The 19,995-nt window shown below is 41.5% G+C and overlaps 1 protein-coding gene across 1 annotated transcript in view; it reads right to left on the bottom strand.

The window, feature by feature from the left end:
* stard13a (StAR related lipid transfer domain containing 13a) overlaps positions 1–11,179 on the bottom strand; it is a 37,631-nt gene extending 26,452 nt beyond the window's left edge. Inside the window, exon 1 of the mRNA XM_034099050.2 lies at positions 11,137–11,179. Coding sequence (XP_033954941.1) covers positions 11,137–11,155 — 19 coding nt within the window. The 5' untranslated portion in view covers positions 11,156–11,179. The remainder of the gene's footprint in view (positions 1–11,136) is intronic.
* Between the last annotated feature and the right edge of the window lie 8,816 nt (positions 11,180–19,995).

Raw genomic sequence — 19,995 nt, 5'->3', positions numbered from 1 at the left:
AAATCCTCACAGCCAACTACAGGCACAACTGACTAATCATTAAACAATCAGAGGGGATTCCAACTGACATTTGTGTTTTTACGAAAACATTTACTTAAAGAATGTTGTTCTATCAAGTGCTGAAAAAATTGGTCTTCTGATCAATTAGTGAACTTGTAAGCCGATCGACAGGAAAAGATAATAATCATAATAAATCTGTTTTAAATTCAGAAATGGCAACTTTCAGCCTCTAAAAGAAGGAGATTCAGTTGTTTTTTTCAGTTTTAGATCACTAAGCAGAATATATTTAGGTCTTGGACTTACAATATATACAGTAAGACATAACCTTGAGAAAATGCTATGGACTTTTTTCTGACATTTTATCTAAAAAATAATTGGTCGATTATTTGACAAGGAAATAATTGCTTGTGTTTTTTGGGTATACACACTACAGAAGAATGACTGGTCTCTACACTATTTTGTACACTATTATTGCGACGTTTATCCAAAATCTTATATGCTGCTTCAGTTTGTACCATTTTGAACCATCTGTTTCTTGCGAGTCCTCTCATTTTATGACATACGTCCCTTGCTAGAGTGCTCTTTTCAAATAACAATATGTTATCACCTTAATCAGTGAGAGAACAAATACAAATTGTATGGATCTCCCACACAGCTATCTCTGACCTTTACCACAAACACTGGTTACACCTTCTCAAGAAGATGGGGATCCGTAAGCATATTGGATTGGATAAAGTTGAAACATTCATACTGCTTTTTCATTTGTTTTCTTTAGGGAAAGGATGAAGGATCAAGCCCCAGTTACTCACTTGTAGGAGTAGAAAGAGAGTGGAGTGTGGGTAGAGGTCAGGAGACAGAGGCAGAGCGAAAGAGAGGCCACCGGTCAGAAATTAAACACTTTTGTGGGAAAACCACAAACATTCCCGCTACTTTGATCCAGGGTCAGTTTAGAATTTCTCCGCTGTGATGTTGAAAAATATGATATGTGGATGGTAAGCTGCTCCTTGAAGTCAACCTCTACCCCGGGCAGGGAGAGAAAACACCACAGGAACAACTGTCTCACAGCAGCAGCCAATCAAAACACAAACCTAACACATTCCAGGGCATGGACAGCCAATCAGAGCGGCACAATGGACATGTTCTCCGGACAGACCCGGGATCTGACTTCAGAACAAATACACAACAGTGCATGGGCGTCTCCACCGGGAGAGCAATCAGATCCTGCAGCGGTTACAGAAATGGACAGCGAGGAGGAGGAGGAGGAGGAGGAGGAGGAGGAGGAGGAGGAGGAGGAGGAGGAGAAGGAGGAGGAGGAGGAGGAGGAGGAGGAGGAGGAGGAGGAGGAGGACATTGTGTAAAATAAGCAGCATGATGAGTCAGAAGTGCTGCATGTGATGCTCTTAAAGACGCTCAAGGCCCTCTCTTGTAATATTGGTCTCCAAAGGCTGGATGTGATTTCACAAATACTACTTCAAAATACTGCCACTCTAACTAGAGACTCAACGATGATCGAAGAAGAAGGTCGAAGAAGTAAAAAGGATTTCAAACAATTATAATAAAAGACTAATATTTTCATGCAAAAAAGCTCTAATATGGAGATTTCCTGATTTAATCAATCAATCAATCAATCAATCAATCAATCAATCAATGTTTATTTATATAGCCCAATATCACAAATGTTACATGTGTCTCAGTGGACTTCACAGTTTGTACAGAATATCAGTATGACAATACAACACCCTCTGTCCTTAACAACCACATCACCTTAGACTTATAAAAAGCTAAGATGGACTTCTGATGTTGATACAAGAGAAATTATCAGCAGATCAAGAGCTAGGGCTGCTCAATTAATTGTATTTTAATCGCGATTACGGCTTGCAACGATTACGAAAACAACGTCATCGAAAAAAACGATTATTTTTTTATTATTAGTTTTGTTTTTTGAAATAATTTTTTTTTTTTTTAATTGGTTTTTCAGTTGAATTATATTAAAGTTCAGGGTAATCAACTGTTAAAAACATACTGTTCAAAAAAAATTCTCCAATAAATGGATGTTTTCAAAGTCAATGAATAATCGCATTTAATAATAGCAATTACAATTATTGACCCAAATAATCGAGATTATAAATGTTGCCATAATCGAGCAGCCCTATCAAGAGCTACTTGAAATAATCTAAATCCTACCCACTAAACAAAGTATTTTCCCAATAACAATAACAAAGTAAACCTGAATGGATTAATTGAAGAAAAATGTAGCCGTTTTGTTTTTTTATTTGTCTGATCTGAATATGCAACTTCTAGTTTCTAGGGAATCATTTCCAAGACTCTCCGGCAATGTTCTAGTATTACAATAAAAAGTCAGTAGCTGTAAAGGCATGCGGAATCTGGGTTAGTGAGTTCAGGCTGATCAATGATTTAACGGATCACATGATCAAAGACAAAATCGTCTTGTCCAACCAACTGCCCTATCCTAGCTTTCTTAAATGTGCAAGTCTGCTCAGCTATACCCTGCACCCTTCCTCCCCTTCCTCCCCTTCCTCCCCTTCCTCCTCCTCCTCCTCCTCCTCCTCCTCCTCCTCCTCCTCCTCCCTCCACCTAATTTCTTTCCTCTCCATCCTTGTCACTGTCTCTGTGGTCTCTGCCGTCTATTTTCAGCAACACTCAGTCATTCAGGCAAAGCTGAAACACACTGAAACACACACGCATAATCAACAGATACATTCTCTACATGACCTTAAATGTGTTGGTGTGCAGCATCAACATTAAACAAATAGAAAATCCAAACGGATGATCGTTTGTATTCGTCAGAAGCTCTCCTCATCCTTACCGGTGAGAACCACCAGCCTGATTAAAGTGGAAAAGATTACATGAAACCTTTAAACAGATCGAACCGTGTGACCTTGACCCTAACATTCCTAGCTCATACTATCTCAGTGATCCCTGAGAGCATACACACACACACACACACACACACACACACACACACACACACACACACACACACACACACACACACACACACACACACACACACACACACACACACACACACACACACACACACACACACACACACACACACACACACACACACACACACACACACACACACACACACACAATCAATCATGCTACAATGAAACACATAATTCCATGTGTTGCTCACTTTCAACATGCTGCAGGATCTAAAACCAAATGCCGTTTGTGTTTTTACTCGTGAGTGTATTTAGTTTGATACCTTCAGCAACACAACATGAGCTGAAAACTGTACATTTAGCAAACATGTAGCTAAGTAGAAAATAAAGCTGCTACTATATAATTAAAAACCTCTATGGAGAGTTAAATAAAAGCAAAACACAAAAAGAATCTTGATTGCACAAAAAACAATAAAAAAATATTATTCAGAGGTCAAACTGTTAACTTGACCGGTGACTTTGATTCATCGGAGTGACAATGTGATTAAAGGGGTTTCGTTGCAAAAGAAAAAGCCAGTGAAGTCTCAGCAAGAGAGGAAATGAAGAGGGCGAGTCAAACGATGATAGCGCTTGAGATCTCAAATTAAGATACAAGTTCATTCATTCTTGTTAAAAGCTTCCAAGCCATTTGATTTTCCAGTGGATGAAGGAAATCTGAATGGAGACAATTGAGATTGTCTCGGTTTTTAAAGTGTGATCAGAAGGTTTCGTTTAATTTAATTACAGTGTAATGAAAGAATAATTCATTTTGGAAATTATTATTTTAGGATCTGCTTGCTTATTATGTGTCAGCATAAAAGGTTCAGAATTAAAGCAGCAACATTATCCGCATCGGTTAACATGGGCTTGAATGAACAGTATCAGCATGTCTCTGTCAATCGAAGAATGTCGCTCTGGTCACTTCCTTTTGAAAACGAGCCATGAGGGAAGTGGGTCACGAGCTAATTCATTGTGTATATCCTCGTACTTTCTCTCCAGTAACAACACAAACAACTTCCCCTCTACGAACGGCAATGATAAGTCTGTTGACTTCACCCACCTCCTATTGGATCCTAGCAGGAGATGGCTATCACTGTGGCCTGCCTGAGGCCGGGGGACACAAAGCAAAGGTCTCAATGTAGGGACCAAGGAGGAGAGATGATACAGATGGCAAACAAGGGAAGTTGGGGCTGGTAGATAGGAAGCAGCCTCAGCCTGAGGTATGGCACTGAATGGGGAGGGGGAGACGTCTTATGTGGAGACAGACATGGGGGTTTTGAAAGCCGAGTGCGAGGGCTACGGGGTACAGACTGTGGTATGGGAGGAGCAGGACCCGGAGCAGGACCCGGGGCAGGACCGGGAGGGGAAACAATGGACATGGAGGAAACTTCACGGGTCATGGGAGTGCAGATCACATGCTGATAGGAGGCCTTGTTGCTGAGTGTATCGTTCTAACAGGCACTCAGGAGCCATACACATATAGTGAGGGTTTAAGCTGTTAAAATAAGCATTTTAGAAGGAAAATCCTCAAGGACCAACATCCTTCCTCAAGCCTTTTTCCTGGGCTAGTGTAGGGTTGCAGGACCACACAGGAACATACAAGTGTGTACATTCAATACACAAATATGTGTAAACAGACCAGCACATACACACAAATACAGAGTTTTACAATCTTTCGGCTTGTTGTTTTGGTTTTATGGCCTGCATCTGAGTTATGGTGACTGTGTATTTCCAGTCGCAGCAGGCAGCTGTAATCAGGGACAAAGCTCTAAAAAACAACGTAATGCTGCCCACCACACAGGCGGTTACTCTGTGAACATAGAGGAGCATTAAGCAGCCCGATATCTACATTTAGTTGTTGGAGACCAAACCAGAGCGAAAAGGCACACAAACCTATGTCCTAATAATGCTAACATTGCTCGGTATCTGCTGGTTGCTCAAGGAGATTTATAAGGCGATAATGTGTTGGTGTTTACAGCGTGTGTGTGTGTGTGTGTGTGTGTGTGTGTGTGTGTGTGTGTGTGTGTGTGTGTGTGTGTGTGTGTGTGTGTGTGTGTGTGTGTGTGTGTGTGATTTTAATTTATCGGATAACTCCATTTGTGTTGGTAGTGTTCTCTCCCTGTCGTAGCACACATCTGATTAAATGTACTAAAGCAGTTAACCCGTTTGAATGCAAATATTTTTCAAAATACGCCTATTGGCTAAGACCAAGTCGTTTTGATCTTTTAAAGACCTAGAAAGGGTTATTAACGCCTTTGTTACCTCGAGACTGGATTACTGCAACGCTCTGTATGTGGGTATGGACCAGGCCTCAATTAGACGCCTGCAGCTAGTTCAGAACGCAGCTGCACGTCTTCTCACTGGCCATAAAAAGCGTGACCATATCACCCCAATTCTGGCCTCATTGCACTGGCTTCCAGTTCGGTTCAGAATAGATTTTAAAATCCTTTTATTTGTTTTCAAAGCCCTAAATGGGCTGGCCGGCCTATGTAGCCGAACTCCTCCATCGCTACACCCCAGGCAGAGCCTTAAGGTCGGCTGATCAGCTGCTGTTGATGGTGCCCAAGACCAGGCTTAAAACCCGAGGGCATCGAGCTTTCGCAGCGGCTGGCCCTATAGCTCTGGAATACTTTGCCTCTCCATGTGAGGTCGGCCCAGACCCTGGAGGTTTTAAATTAACACTTAAAACTCACTTTTTCTCTCTGGCCTTTTAGGCTTCTCTTATCAAGAATAACTTTTACCCAAGAACTTTTCCCTCTCTAACCTCTCGAGGTTTTATTAGAGGGAAACGGTTTGCAGAGTGGCTGAGACAGGCCGGGGAGGGTTACAATTCGTAGACACAGCGTACCTCCCTATCTCTCATCAATTTCCAACTAAGGCTCCAGTGGGGACCTTGTTCCCTGAGTGTGCCTCTCCACCTATGTTTCTTACTCTCTTACTTGCTACCCTTTGCCCTCAACTTATTCTAAGGGAGTGCTTGTTCTTCCGTCTGTCTGTGTCTGTGTATTCTCTTGTTCCGATTAACCCAGCCAAATGTTTTCTTGTTTTGTGTCTATATCTACGCCGGGATCCGGAGTCGAGGCTGATCCTCTTGCTGTAGTCCTGTGTCTTGGATCCTCTATCCTGAGTTCTGGATTAAGTCGTGGACTTCGGGTCGTGGCTGAACCTGTCTGTGCGGTCCTGCCTTGGGTCTCGTCATGCTGCTTCCCTGATGGCTTCCACAGGATTGTAGCTGACATCCTCGTGGATTCATCTTCTTATTACAGACATGTGCATTTCCTAACATTCGGTCTATATGCTGTAAAATGTATTATCTCTTCGATTTACACACAGCTTCTATTGCACGTCTGTCCGTCCTGGGAGAGGGATCCCTCCTCTCTTTCTCTCCCTGAGGTTTCTCCCATTTTTTCCCTTTAAACTGTGGGTTTTCTCTGGAAGTTTTTCCTTGTACGATGTGAGGGTCTAAGGACAGAGGGTCTAAGGACAGAGGGTGTCGTTTTTCTCATACTGATATTCTGAACAATCTGTGTTGTTCTATTTGCTGTAAAGTGTCTCTACTGTAGGCTATTTTTATTATATGTACAGCACTTTGGCTCGACCAAAAATCGTTTATAAATGTGCTATATAAATAAAACTTGATTTGATTTGAAATTGAGTTTTAATTTTTCTTTTGAAATGGCTGTATCAGAAACTTTAATAAGCACAATCAAGCTTTCAGTGTCATTGAACTAAAACAAGTTGAATATTCAAGATCTGCACACATGCAGTTTAGAAAAATATTCTTATGGAGGAAAACATTGTTTTCTATTCTTTTGAAAAATCGGCACTTTGACAGTTTAGAGAAAGTGTTCATTTGTCATGTGATATAAAAACTTCAAAGGTGTACTTTTATATACTTGTCCAAAGTATATCCATTTGTCCAATTACAATAAATATTCTGTTATTCCTTTGTTATCATAAAAAATCGTCTTTGGGCAAATGGGTTGATAAAAAGGACATTCTTCCTTCTCTCTGTCTATACCTGTGTACTCTCATGTTCCGATTAACCCAGCTTCCCCAAATGTCTTTCTTTTTGGTGTCTATATACGCTGGGATCCGGAGTCATGGATGATCCTGCGGTCCTGTGTCCTGGATCGCGAGCCCTGGATCTTGAGTCGTGGCTGTGGTCCTGGATCATGAGTCCTGGATGGATATCCTCGTGGATTCATCTTCCCATTATACACACATGCATTTCCAAACATTTGGACTACCTATGTTGCAAATGTATTATCTTTTCAATTTACACACGGCATCTATTGCACGTCTGTCCGTCCTGGGAGAGGGATCCCTCCTCTGTTGCTCTCCCTGAGGTTTCTCCCATTTTCCCTTTAAACTGGGTTTTCTCTGGAAGTTTTTCCTTGTACGATGTGAGGGTCTAAGGACAGAGGGTCTAAGGACAGAGTGTCTAAGGACAGAGGGTGTCGTATTGTCATACTGATATTCTGTATAAACTGTGAAGTCCACTGAGACATATTGGGCTATATAAATAAACATTGATTGATTGATTGATTGATTGATTGATTTATGGTTTGGGACTTTGGAGTAATTAGGTCTAGGGAGCGGGTCAAAGTTAGATAGGGGTCTCAGGATTGTGTAAAACATAGAACTACAGTGAATGTTTGATTGGGTTTCAATGCATGCTCAAGTAGTGTTGCATGCATGTTCTTTACACATGAAGAAAAAGGGCATTGGAGGTTTAGGTCAACAGCAATACTATAATGCGCAAAGCAAACAGTTACAGTGGAACAAATCCAGATGGAAAACAGACCTGGACAACAAACACAATGTCATTGTGGGGGTCAAGTTACACTTTGGAAGATCAGAAAAGACAGCAGAGGGCGGAAAGACAGAGGGAAATGGAAAAAGGAAGGGAAGGAACAGAGGGAGAGACTGGGACGCCGGCCAAATCCACTTCCAGACTTGTTAAAGCACTGCTGCACATTGCTGCAATATTAACCACACACACACACACACACACACACACACACACACACACACACACACACACACACACACACACACACACACACACACACACACACACACACACACACACACACACACACACACACACACACACACACACACACACACACACACACACACACAGGCTCACTTAATAAGGGACCTCCTTGCATCACTAAGCTTTAATGTATGCACTCTGGTGGGTCTGAACATGCGCACGCACGCACGCGCGCACACACACACACACACACACACACACACACACACACACACACACACACACACACACACACACACACACACACACACACACACACACACACACACACAGCAAGCCACCGTTATTAAGTTTTAAAGGTTTATTGCAAGTTAATTGCTGAGCCAACTGCTTTTCTGTGGGAGATGTGCCTAACACCTAATGACAGTCTCACACACCCCCAACAATCATACACTGACTGAAGCCTCCGAGCACTTTTACAAGAAATGCGATTTTACTAAAAGCTAAAACCATTTTAATTCAATATCAGCATGACACTACCTCGAGGTTAAGAATCCAGCTATAAAGCAGCTGAATTCCTCCAGTCAGAGATTTTTAAAACATATTCACAGACATGCAAGGGACACCCCAAACAGATTCACAAGATACTGTATATAGGTCGAGATATTCAAAGCCTCCCCGAGCGCTTTCCAGTAAAGTACTTCTGATGGATTACATGTTTTTTTTATATGATTCTGGACTGCATTGAGAATGTGTGTCGAGAATGTGTGTCAGTGTGTGTTTGGCTCCTGATCACTGCTTCTCAAATAGTCTTCTAAAATGTGTTTGATGGAATTGGTACCAGAGTGGTGGTAATCATCCAGGTGTAAGCATCTAGTCTGAAAACATGTAGAGCTAGAATGAACAGCTAGAAGGAAACTACATTCATGTGCTGGACCCAAACTCCCAATATTGACGTATAGCAACGTTTTTATTACGCTAATGTAAATAATTAATATAGGGTAAATAACAGTGCTATGAGGAAGTTTATTCACACAGAGTTGCAGATATCCTAATCATAAAAAAAATGAAAATGAAATATTCTGTGATTAAACTTTTTTTTAGAAGAGTGGGGAGTGAAAGATTATAAGAAGTTATGTTATTGATCAAATGCTGGGCGAAGTAATTGTTTTGCTTAAGTAAAATGCTGGCAGTCTTGAGTTAGTTCCAAGTCGAAACCAACATTTGCGTGACCAAATTCCTAAACGTTGTGTGTGTATGAAACCTGATTCCAGTAATAAACACATAATTGATTTGCTCCTTTTAGGACATGTTACTTTTGAGATGGGGAGGTAATCAAGTCATTCATTTTAAGTCCACAATAATGTTTGACTGCTGAAGAATCCAGTTGTGTGCACGTGTAGTGGACCTGAGGGAACAGTCTGCACTGTGGAGGTGACCTCAAAGATTAAGAGATCAGTGAAATGCAAACGAACTGGAGGCCAAGTAAAGCTCTTAAGCATGTATACAAAAATACTCCTCTGTTATTGCATATTAATTCCTCAAAAAATGTATTAAAAATAAATCCTTTCATCTTTACAGGGATTAAAAGTTTCCCCGGGTGGCTCGAGGGCAGGGGGGGGATCTAAACCACATACCATCCTGGCATGCGTTCACTCATACACACACCCACAGACAAGTCACACTCAAAAATGACATCAAAAGATATACGCTAAAGAGGATTAAAGAAAATGTCCAGCCTGATAATGGGACATACGTTCTGGTTATACTGTGTTGGAGGAATTCCCTGTTTATCTGGCAGAGGGCAGATTAAATGTCAGCTCTGTGAGCAGAGATATGAGCATATCATATCCTGTCCCTTTGCCGCAGGGACTCGGCCCACACAGGCCGAAGAACACGTGATTGATTGGACAGGATTTCTGTCAAAGAACCAAAGTGTTTCCTCACATCAGAGGACAATAAACACTCACGTGAGAAAACAAACGTGAAGCACGAACACCCAAACAATGCACTAATCTACACTCCTCGCTCAGCGCTGCCGTGTTTGTGTGAAATGTTTCTGTCTCTCCAGCACACACACTCTCCACCTCAGCATCGTATGCCACCGTCGGCATCACCTCTGACCTCCTGCAGCCTCTGGGGCCTCATTACCCACAGTGCACCTCTCCTCCAAGGATTATCATTGACAGAAATGTGACCCTCGCTGATGGTCATTGGAGACACCCCACACACACACACACACACACACACACACACACACACACACACACACACACACACACACACACACACGAGAACACGATGTGATTGCTCACACACACACACACACGCATTAAGAGAAAACACACAAAATAAACAGAGCCACAGTGCGGCGAGTGCGAGACATCTCCCGGGGTTGTTGTTAATTACAGTCGCCATGACGCCTGTGCATGTCAATCAAACGGGACACTGAGGATAAGAGATATGCTCAGGGGTCAGAGTTGGACTCATTAATCATCTCCTCAGACTCTCGTATCACTGTCTGTGTCAAATGCACTCCCAACGAGAACAAAGACAAACTCTTAAGATAATAATATATATATATAACATGTTGAATAATGTTGTTCTGCTGAAAGCTTCCGAGTGTTATCACGAGACAAATTCCACTAAACGATAGAGCTCAAAGTCTTTGTGTTTTTGTATGAGCTTGACCGCATCATCTTTGTTTATGCACCTGAATATGCATGTGTTGTGTATGTGTACAGGCAGGGCTTTGTGTGTGTGTGTGTGTGTGTGTGTGTGTGTGTGTGTGTGTGTGTGTGTGTGTGTGTGTGTGTGTGTGTGTGTGTGTGTGTGTGTGTGTGTGTGTGTGTGTGTGTGTGTGTGTGTGTGTGTGTGTGTGTGTGTGTGTGTGTGTGTGTGTGTGTGTGTGTGTGTGTGTGTGTGTGTGTGTGTGTGTGTGTGTGTGTTAAAGTAGAAACAGTGTATCATTACTTCTGGGAGGTTGAGGTTTGACACACTGGCTGGAAATCCTGTGGGAGACGTTCCCAGAAGTCCCAAAGTTTATCCCAAAGCGGAATGAAAACAATCCTACTGAATGGATACTAGGTGCACACAAGCATCCGCCCCCCATCCCCACACACACACACACACACACACACTGAAACCCAACACACACACACACACACACACTTATCATACCTGCACATCCATTGGTCATCCTTCCAGCAGCCTGAAATTATACAAAAAGAAAAGAATACACAGTGAATACCAAAACAAAAGCAATAAAATATACAAATACTTAGTGTACACATGAACACTCGGAAGCTTTAGGGAATGTAAACTCTGCGTCAGCCAATGGCAACGACTCAGTTCCCATGATGCACACTGTCCTCGTTCAGCAGCAGCAGTAGCTACGCTGGGAACATTTCAATTTGGTTTAACAAGCAGAAAGTGATTTCAGTGTTTATGCCATAAGATCGTATGAAAGCCCACGCAGCACAAGTATCTTATTGTTTGGATATCAACCAAAGATAAGTTTGATTGTTTAATTGGGTGATGAGTGAGACGGATCCCCTTCAGGCAAAGCAACTTAAGGTTTGTGTATGGATGATAGTAACTGTTTTTTTAAATAAATATTAACAAGGGAAGAAGAAGAAAAAGAGAGGGAAGACTAACATCAAGAAAAGCAAGATTCAAATCCACCAAGAACAACCCAGGAATCAAATATTCAGTAGCTAGTATATTAACACAGGAAATGAAAGCTTAGGCTCTGATCTTAAGGAGTACGTCACACACTACTATGTCAAAGATGTGTGAAACATTATAAAAACACAGTTTATCATGAGTGCTCCCACTGTCATAGGAAAACCCCACATCCATACACATGTAAAGAAGCCGGGTTTTACCAAATGATGCAGCAGCAGTTTTACAATTACACAGGAAATGCTGCACGATTCCCCCGGGGCTTCTCTCATTCCTGAGATCATAAACTGTAGATTACTAAACAAACAAGACATCATCCCATCTGTTGATTCAAGTTTTAAAAACACAAGTGGTGTACTCAGATTTCAATTTCATGACTGATATTTACTTTACTTTATCTGTGAAAATATGTCTTACTCACAAAATAATGACAACCAGGACTCATTTAATTCTGTATTTAGGTGAACACAAAATATAAAAAGTATAAAATGGCACCTTCCCAATATTTAAGTTATACAATCATCAACCAAAACAATGAATGGCTTCTCTTTCACAAAAGACTGTTTTCTTTAAAAAAAGTGATAGAAAAAGAAAATGTATTCATAAATGGCTGGATTGCTGCCAGATTTAAATACATTTTCAAAGTATGCTTTACATTTGGAGCAGAGAAGAAGTCTATGCGTATGTGTGCGTGTGTGTGTGTGCGTGCGTGTGTGTGTCCACGGCAGTTTGGACAGCTGTACTTTATCAGTCATGGTTGGGGGAAAATAAACCCACTCTTTAGCATCAGTCTGATCCCACGGCCCCTGCTGCTCTCTCAGCCTACACACACTAACACACACTTACACACACTCAACTAATAACTCTGACACTTCAGGCTCCACTGCAGGCCGACCGACGTCATGTAACGTTGTATACTGCAGAAGCATGCTTTCTATTTTGGGCACCCGTGTGAGCAATGACTTGATGATATGCACGTAAAAACCCGGCTTTTGTTTCTTTGTTGTTGGAAACGTACAGATGTCCAGATAAAAACTGAGATATATTTGTCGGAGAAGTGACCGTTTATCAGATCTCTTAATTGTTGTTTTAACATAATGAAAATGACGATATTTCATGGAGTAACTTATATTGTGAGCTCAACTGTTTAAAAACAAAAAGAATCGTTTGCATTTGAACATCTGGACCCTTTTTACCTGCATACCACAGTTTGTAATGAAGCCACCTGAATATTGAGAAATTCTGACGAAACAATCTCAATTCAAAGGATACTTAATCCTTTTCTGTTTACTACAATTTCTAAGATCAAGAATGAAATGTTACTCTCAACTTATGGACAATAAGTCTTAAAAAGCGCTAATAGCATAACTGTAAATTGGTAATAGCAGTTTGTCAAACTAATATTTTGAGTGTCAAGAACTAACATCCATAGTAGATGTTTTTGCCATTCATAATTGTGAAACATTAGCATCAACCAAACCCAAGTGCACATCTTCTTGCACATTGCCTCCCTTCATCTTGAGCATGTTGCGGAGGTATTTGCGGTCGTTGTTGTTGATGCTGCAGTGCTGACTCAGAATAAGCTGAGCTTGCAGACTGCTGTATGTGGAGCAGAGCTGTCTCATCCTTTTACTTTCACCCTATTTACACAACAGCAGGGGACATGCAGACTGGACAGAAGCCCGGAGAGAGGGACGAGAGATCATGGAGGAAGAACAGGGAGAGTGTCAATTACAAGAAATACAAGATTTAGCTGTAGCTTTAACAAGAAAGACAACGTATATAACAAGAACATTCTCGCCTATTTATTTCAGCACACTTTGCCCCAAACAAGTCCCTATTACATAAAATACACAACATGAGCCGGAAGGTCTCGCTCTAATGATGCAACACATTTAGTTTGGGATACATCAAAACCTTTTCCTCATACGGTTAACTGATCAACTTTATCGATCAGATGTGTCTGCACGGTCAGCTTCAGCGTGTGAGATGTAATTAAGTGTCCATGCTGGAAACAGAAGCTCTAGATGAAGTCTTCAAGCTAATCAAATTGAGGGTAAATCACATAGATCATATCTGCTGACGCTATAATCAGTAGACAAGCACTGCAGTAGACGGTGGAACGACTTTCTTTCTATAATGTGTAGTGAGCAGTAGAAGGAAGAAGCGTAAACAAACATAACCACAAACACTCATTATAGCCTCAAGTTGTTGCCATGAGTTCAGAGTTTGAGCAGACTGAACTTCACTTTCAATAGAACTCGAACACACACACACACACACACACACACACACACACACACACACACACACACACCACACACACACACACACACACACACACACAACACACACACACACACACACACACACACACAACACACACACACACACACACACACACCACACACACAACACACACACACACAATCTATACATCTTTTCATTGGGACATTACATTGACTTACATTCATTTCCTGGAGACTTATCCTAACCTTAACCATAACCAACACATGCCTAACCCTAACCCTTACCCTTAACCTTAACCTTACCCTAACCCTAAACCTAACCCTAACCAAGTCTTCACCCTAAAATTAATGATCCCCCTCATGGGGACCTCCAATTTGTCCCCATAAGGGAAGCCAGTCCCCACACGTGACTATGTTAAACAGATTTAGGTCCCCACAAGTATAGTAATGCTAGTCCACACACACACACACACACACACACACACACACACACACACACACACACACACACACACACCACACACACCACACACACACCACACCACACACACACACACACACACACACACACACACCACACACACACACAACACACACACACACACACACACAACACACACACACACACACACACACACACACACACACAACACACACACACACACACACACACACACACACACGACACATAATTAAATTTTTTCTCACCCTTCCCATCTATCATTTATTTTTCATTTAATATATTATTTCTCTTTTCAGCTTTCTGCTTCGTTTCAAAAGTTCTTGATCTCTGTCCTTCTCATTGCTCATTCTTGTCTGCATCTCTTGGATGTTTCTTATCCAGACTCAGTGATCGGCCCACTTCCTACAAACCCCCCCGAGCACCCTGGGAGGACAGAGAAGAAGAAGTCAGATGAACAGAAAAGATGCGTGTTTCTTCCAAGCCAAACACAAACACCTAAATTGAGACTTAAAGTTCCTTTTTTGAACTTATAAAACGGTAGCTGACAAGAACAACCTCACCACAAGTTTCATTCTGGAGCTTTTGATCATCACATGAGCAGATGAGCTTTCCCAGGGGTCCAAATACTGTTCACATTTTCATTTTTTCTGAGCAGGACTTCCCATGCATGTTTACTTTACATTTCAATCTTGACCTTGGGAACAGCACTTGGCAAATACAAATACACATCCTGGTACTTAAGAGCTAATACAGGGAATCCTTAAAGTTCCCAGAATAAATGGAAGTTTAAACATCACCATCTGGGAAACTCCGAATGCTAGGATGATCTTTGTAATGAAACGTGACAGCTGAGGAGGATGTTTTTCTTTATCAATGTTTGACAAAAGTTATAAATAAGGCAAATCAGAGACAAAACGTTCATTAAATAAGATCTATTTATTTCCCAAACACGCTTTTAGCTTTTTTACCTCAACTTTTTCACAAGATAACACCTATCCTGTAAACCCTGTTAGTTTCCATCTGTTTTAACTCTCGGAAGAGAAAATGTTTTTTGACATTTTCCACTGTATGCTATTCTAAGAAACTCTTGTCTTTGACCTAAATGTTGTCAAGACGACTGACATACAGCTTTAACTGCTTCACAGTATTCAGATATGTGTCTACTTTGCATATTTTTATGGTGATTATGTCTGAAAAGTAATATTTTCTTACCATGTAGAATCTGTATTATGCCTCTCTATGTTGCTATGTTCTCTCCAGTCTTTATGTCATCTGCCTCTTCAGCGGCTCTCTGTATCTCAGTTTGTTTTCTGTAGAGTTTTTAGTTGAGCTGAAGTTGGTGGGGAGTGTTTGAAGATATAAGACACTGCTGATGATGCACCTGCCCTTCTCTTATTCTGAAAAATCCCTCTCATCCAGTCCGTCCTTATCAATCTTTTACTCACTGACAACACTGGAAAGTCCATCCCTGCTAAACCTCATGACTCAACTACTGTACCCACTTCAGCGGGAAGACCCTCTTCCCGCTCTCCCCTCCCGTCCAACACTTTACTGATAACATGCGTGTGTGTGAAAACGAGAGTGGAACTGAAAGTGCGGGAGGAATGGCATACGTTTCTGTAAACAAGGCAGAAGAATCCAATCTTCAACAGAGAGCACAGAGAGACACATTTTCCCTACATCACAACACACAATGCCTGTCTGTGTAGAGAATTCCCTTTCTGACCCTGTGGAGCATTTCCCTCATAGAGATGGCATGAGCCGTTGCTAATGTTGCGGTCACACTTGGAAAACAACATGAAGGACACTGTGTCCCCAAAACAGAGTACAAGTCCTCTGAATTTCTAATTCGGGCATGACTTTCTCTATTTACACATTTGGTATTCTTATTTTTTTTTGGACTGTTCTTTCTAATCTAACAAATAGGAACTTTGTGCAGGGTATCTAAGATAAAGTTTTGATATTCAATTACTCAGCCCTGTACCCAACCCTGAATGCCTTTTACCGCCCAAAAATATAACACAAAATGACACATTAATGTTCTGTGCTGAGGTGATTCAATCTTTATTACCTTATAGATATTTGACATTTTTTAAATAAATGCTCTCTGTGCTCCTCTTCATCTTTCAGGCAGGCTGAACTGAATTCTTATTGATCTTTTTTTTATTGACCAATAAATTGTATCTTATTGTGTATATTACATTAATAGGTTACTTAAAAAAATCTATATATTACCGACTCAGAATAAGTTACTTTAGTGATACATACAAATAATTGACAGCTGTGAGACACATTGCTAAAAAAAAAGTTCTGTTGTTTTAATCGCCTGCCAGATAGTTTGATTAAGATTAGCTGGATTAAATGTAGCCCTTTTATAAGAATTCCTAAAGTTCTGTGCCGTTGGTTTAAGAGCTTTTCGAGGTTGCCAGATGTACACTTGGTAAGCATAATGAGGCAGCAGGAATGTAACGTGAGAGCAGAGCAGAGGAGCACAGGAGCGGGCTACAACTCCATCCAGAAATGATGTTAAATAAACCTCTAAAAGAACAGAAAGCTGGTGTGAGTTCAGCTCTTACTATCCGAGGAGCATGGAGGGTTTTACAGATGGATGCCGGACAGAAACCATCTGATTTAGAAAAGGCTTTAGTGGCGGAAAGAACAACAGGATTGGAGCCGATCCAAACTAGTATTCTTAATGAATGTAATCTACCACATGTTAAATAGGGGGAGAGAATGCAAGCATGGCAACCCATTCCAATTAGGAGCCAAACATGTGTGTGGTACACTGTATGATGACTCAATGGTAAATGGAGCATGAGAGTGTGGCCTCCAATGGTGTGGTGTAAAGTAGATATAATGGATATAGTACTGAGAGTTATGGCACTATAGCTAAGCTGCTGTTGAATCAAAGTTATATTATTCACGTCAATCATTTTGAATTCTAATAAGGGTTATTTCAAATGTTCATGCAATTAATACACTTAGGGAACTCTTTTTAAACCTCACAGCAGCACTGTGATAGTCTTTCTAACTTGAATGAATGATCGACTTCAGTGAAAAGAATGTCATATTAAGGTAGTGATTACTGATGATAGCAATTCATTTGTAATTCACAAAAGATATGGTAATACTCCCATGCGAAAGTCCGTATGGTAATTCGAATGAAGTTACATTCCATATAAAAAACGTAATATCATACAAGTGTGAGCCCCATTTAGGCCTGATTAATCACCTTTGAATAATCTTCATATGTGTTTTAATGAAATGAAGCTGGTGGGCTTTTGAGGGGAAAGTCTCTCCAGTCTCCATTAGAAACGTTGCAGTCTTTCAGTATAGTATCTACATGTGATGGAAAACCAGCTCCCTAACTTCCCCTTTATGACTGGCTTCTTCTTTGAGCTTTTTATCTCTGGTGACATTTGTTCTTATAAAGCTTGAAATCCAAGAGCTTGTTTAAGGCCTTTAAACAAAATCAGACCTGACTTGATTTAAATGAACTAGCGTACCGTGGTGCTCTGCTGCTCCTCGTCATTGGCCTCGTCTGAGTGGGAGTTTTGGACTTCCTGGGTCCCCTCATCGAGGTGATCCAACTTTTCCCAAAGCAGATTCATGGATGCAGCAGCCTGACACACAGGGCAGAGGACACACACACACACACACACACACACACACACACACACACACACACACACACACACCACACACACACACAACACACACACCACACACACACACACACACACACAACACACACACACACACACACACACACACACACACACACACACACACACACACACACACACCCACACACACACACACACACCACACACACACACACACACACACACACACACACAATCACACACACACACACACACACACACACACACACACACACACACACACACACAGTTAAATATGGCTCAAGGACAAACTCTGGTGTTAACCTTGCACTTATGAATGCTGCCTCGGAGAAATCTGTTGAACCTTAACCAACACACACTCCTCTTCCTCCACCTCCTCCACCCTTCATTGCCTTAAGCCTCCACGCACATGAGCAGCTTTTCAGCCCCACTAGGGGTACACGGTGTGCCCTGGACTGTGGAGGAAGTGACACCTTCTCAATGACATGATTGTAGAGCAAGGAGGAGAGGAGCCTTGGATGAAAGAGAAATATTAAAACCAGGATTCATAAACTGGCTTTAAACTATATTTTGAAAAAACAGCGTTGGGCCAGTTATGTTATTGTGTTGTAACACATGTCCACTACATACAGCTCAGTTATGCACATACCTAAACCCTCGCTCTCCCTCTCTTTCCCTCCCCACCCATTGGTCATGGACTCTGACTGAGACACTTGTTTCGCTGGCCTTCCAGGAAATGAACAAACTGCTTTGTTTCTGGGCTCTGCTGCCAATCCCTGAGTCCCAGAGGCTGATAGCAGCACATAGGCCCCTTTGAGGAGCATGAAGTCCAAACACAGCCCACTCACTCACACACATACATGCATGCACACAAGCAAGCCCTCACCTACCCAACCACCCACTCACACACACAAACACACCCTTCTGTCCACTCCCATTCCCAAACCCCATCATGTTGACCAGTTTAAAACAGTTCTGCAGTAACAGCTTTGGCAGTAAAGCCATTTCCTGTGTGTTACAGCCCCCACATCTCCAGATTCCTACACACAGGAACACAGAAGGCTGTCTATGTGCAGCAGGGTGCTATTTTTACCCTCACTGTGGGGGACAGGGCCAGGGCGAGGGCAGAAAACAGAAAGTGGAGGCTTTTCGTTTGCATGACTGACTGCAAACATGGACTTACGCAGAGTGGAGCGTTGAATGTGCTAATGTGAGCACAGATGCACACCATGGCGCAGACAGCCATTTGCACACACTCACTCTTCACAGCATGCTCCCTGAGTTCATGAAATGTTAATAAGCTTCTGACCAAAGTGTTTACAGAGGATAGAGCTCTTAATGCATCGCTATATATCTGCTACAAGACCATTTCATTATCCACTGAGCTGTCTTTGAAACACTAAAAGAGCCATTATCATGACAGGCTAAGAATATGAATAAGTAAGTGAAGGCTCTCCTTACTCTGGCCGTAAGTGTGCTTGGCAATACTGAAATAAGAAGCCATTTGCACATGGCTAAATGACAATATAATATTGAAAGTGTAACGTCATAATTAGCTACTCTAACTCAATAATTATTCTGACAAATGACCTTCTGGCAGAAGAGAGGATACATCAGAAATAGGGCAGGGGAGGAATTTACAGTGTTACAGCAGTAACACAGTAACACACATAAAAACAAATAAGTACACCATGGTAAATAAATGTAGCAGTATTTAAAATCGCAGGCGGAAATCTAAAAGTATTGAAGGAGCCGGTTACCTGAACAAATCATGATAAATTGTAAAATAAAATAAGTGTGTATTGCGCATAACCTTAATATTGCTAAATGGATTTGTTAAAGTCTTTATTTCTGAACTTATGTGAGCAGTTGTCTCACTTGCTAACTTAGTCTGGTGATCTTCAAAATCCAGAGGCTTAATATACCACTGGACATGACAGTTGTGACTGACTGGACCATATGTCCCTAACTCTATGGCTGTTATCTTTAACAATAA

Source organism: Pseudochaenichthys georgianus, chromosome 14 (genome assembly GCF_902827115.2).
Source record: "Pseudochaenichthys georgianus chromosome 14, fPseGeo1.2, whole genome shotgun sequence".
NCBI lineage: Eukaryota > Metazoa > Chordata > Actinopteri > Perciformes > Channichthyidae > Pseudochaenichthys > Pseudochaenichthys georgianus.
Note: the sequence above shows the minus strand (reverse complement) of the source record. Positions and strands in the feature narration are given on the sequence as shown.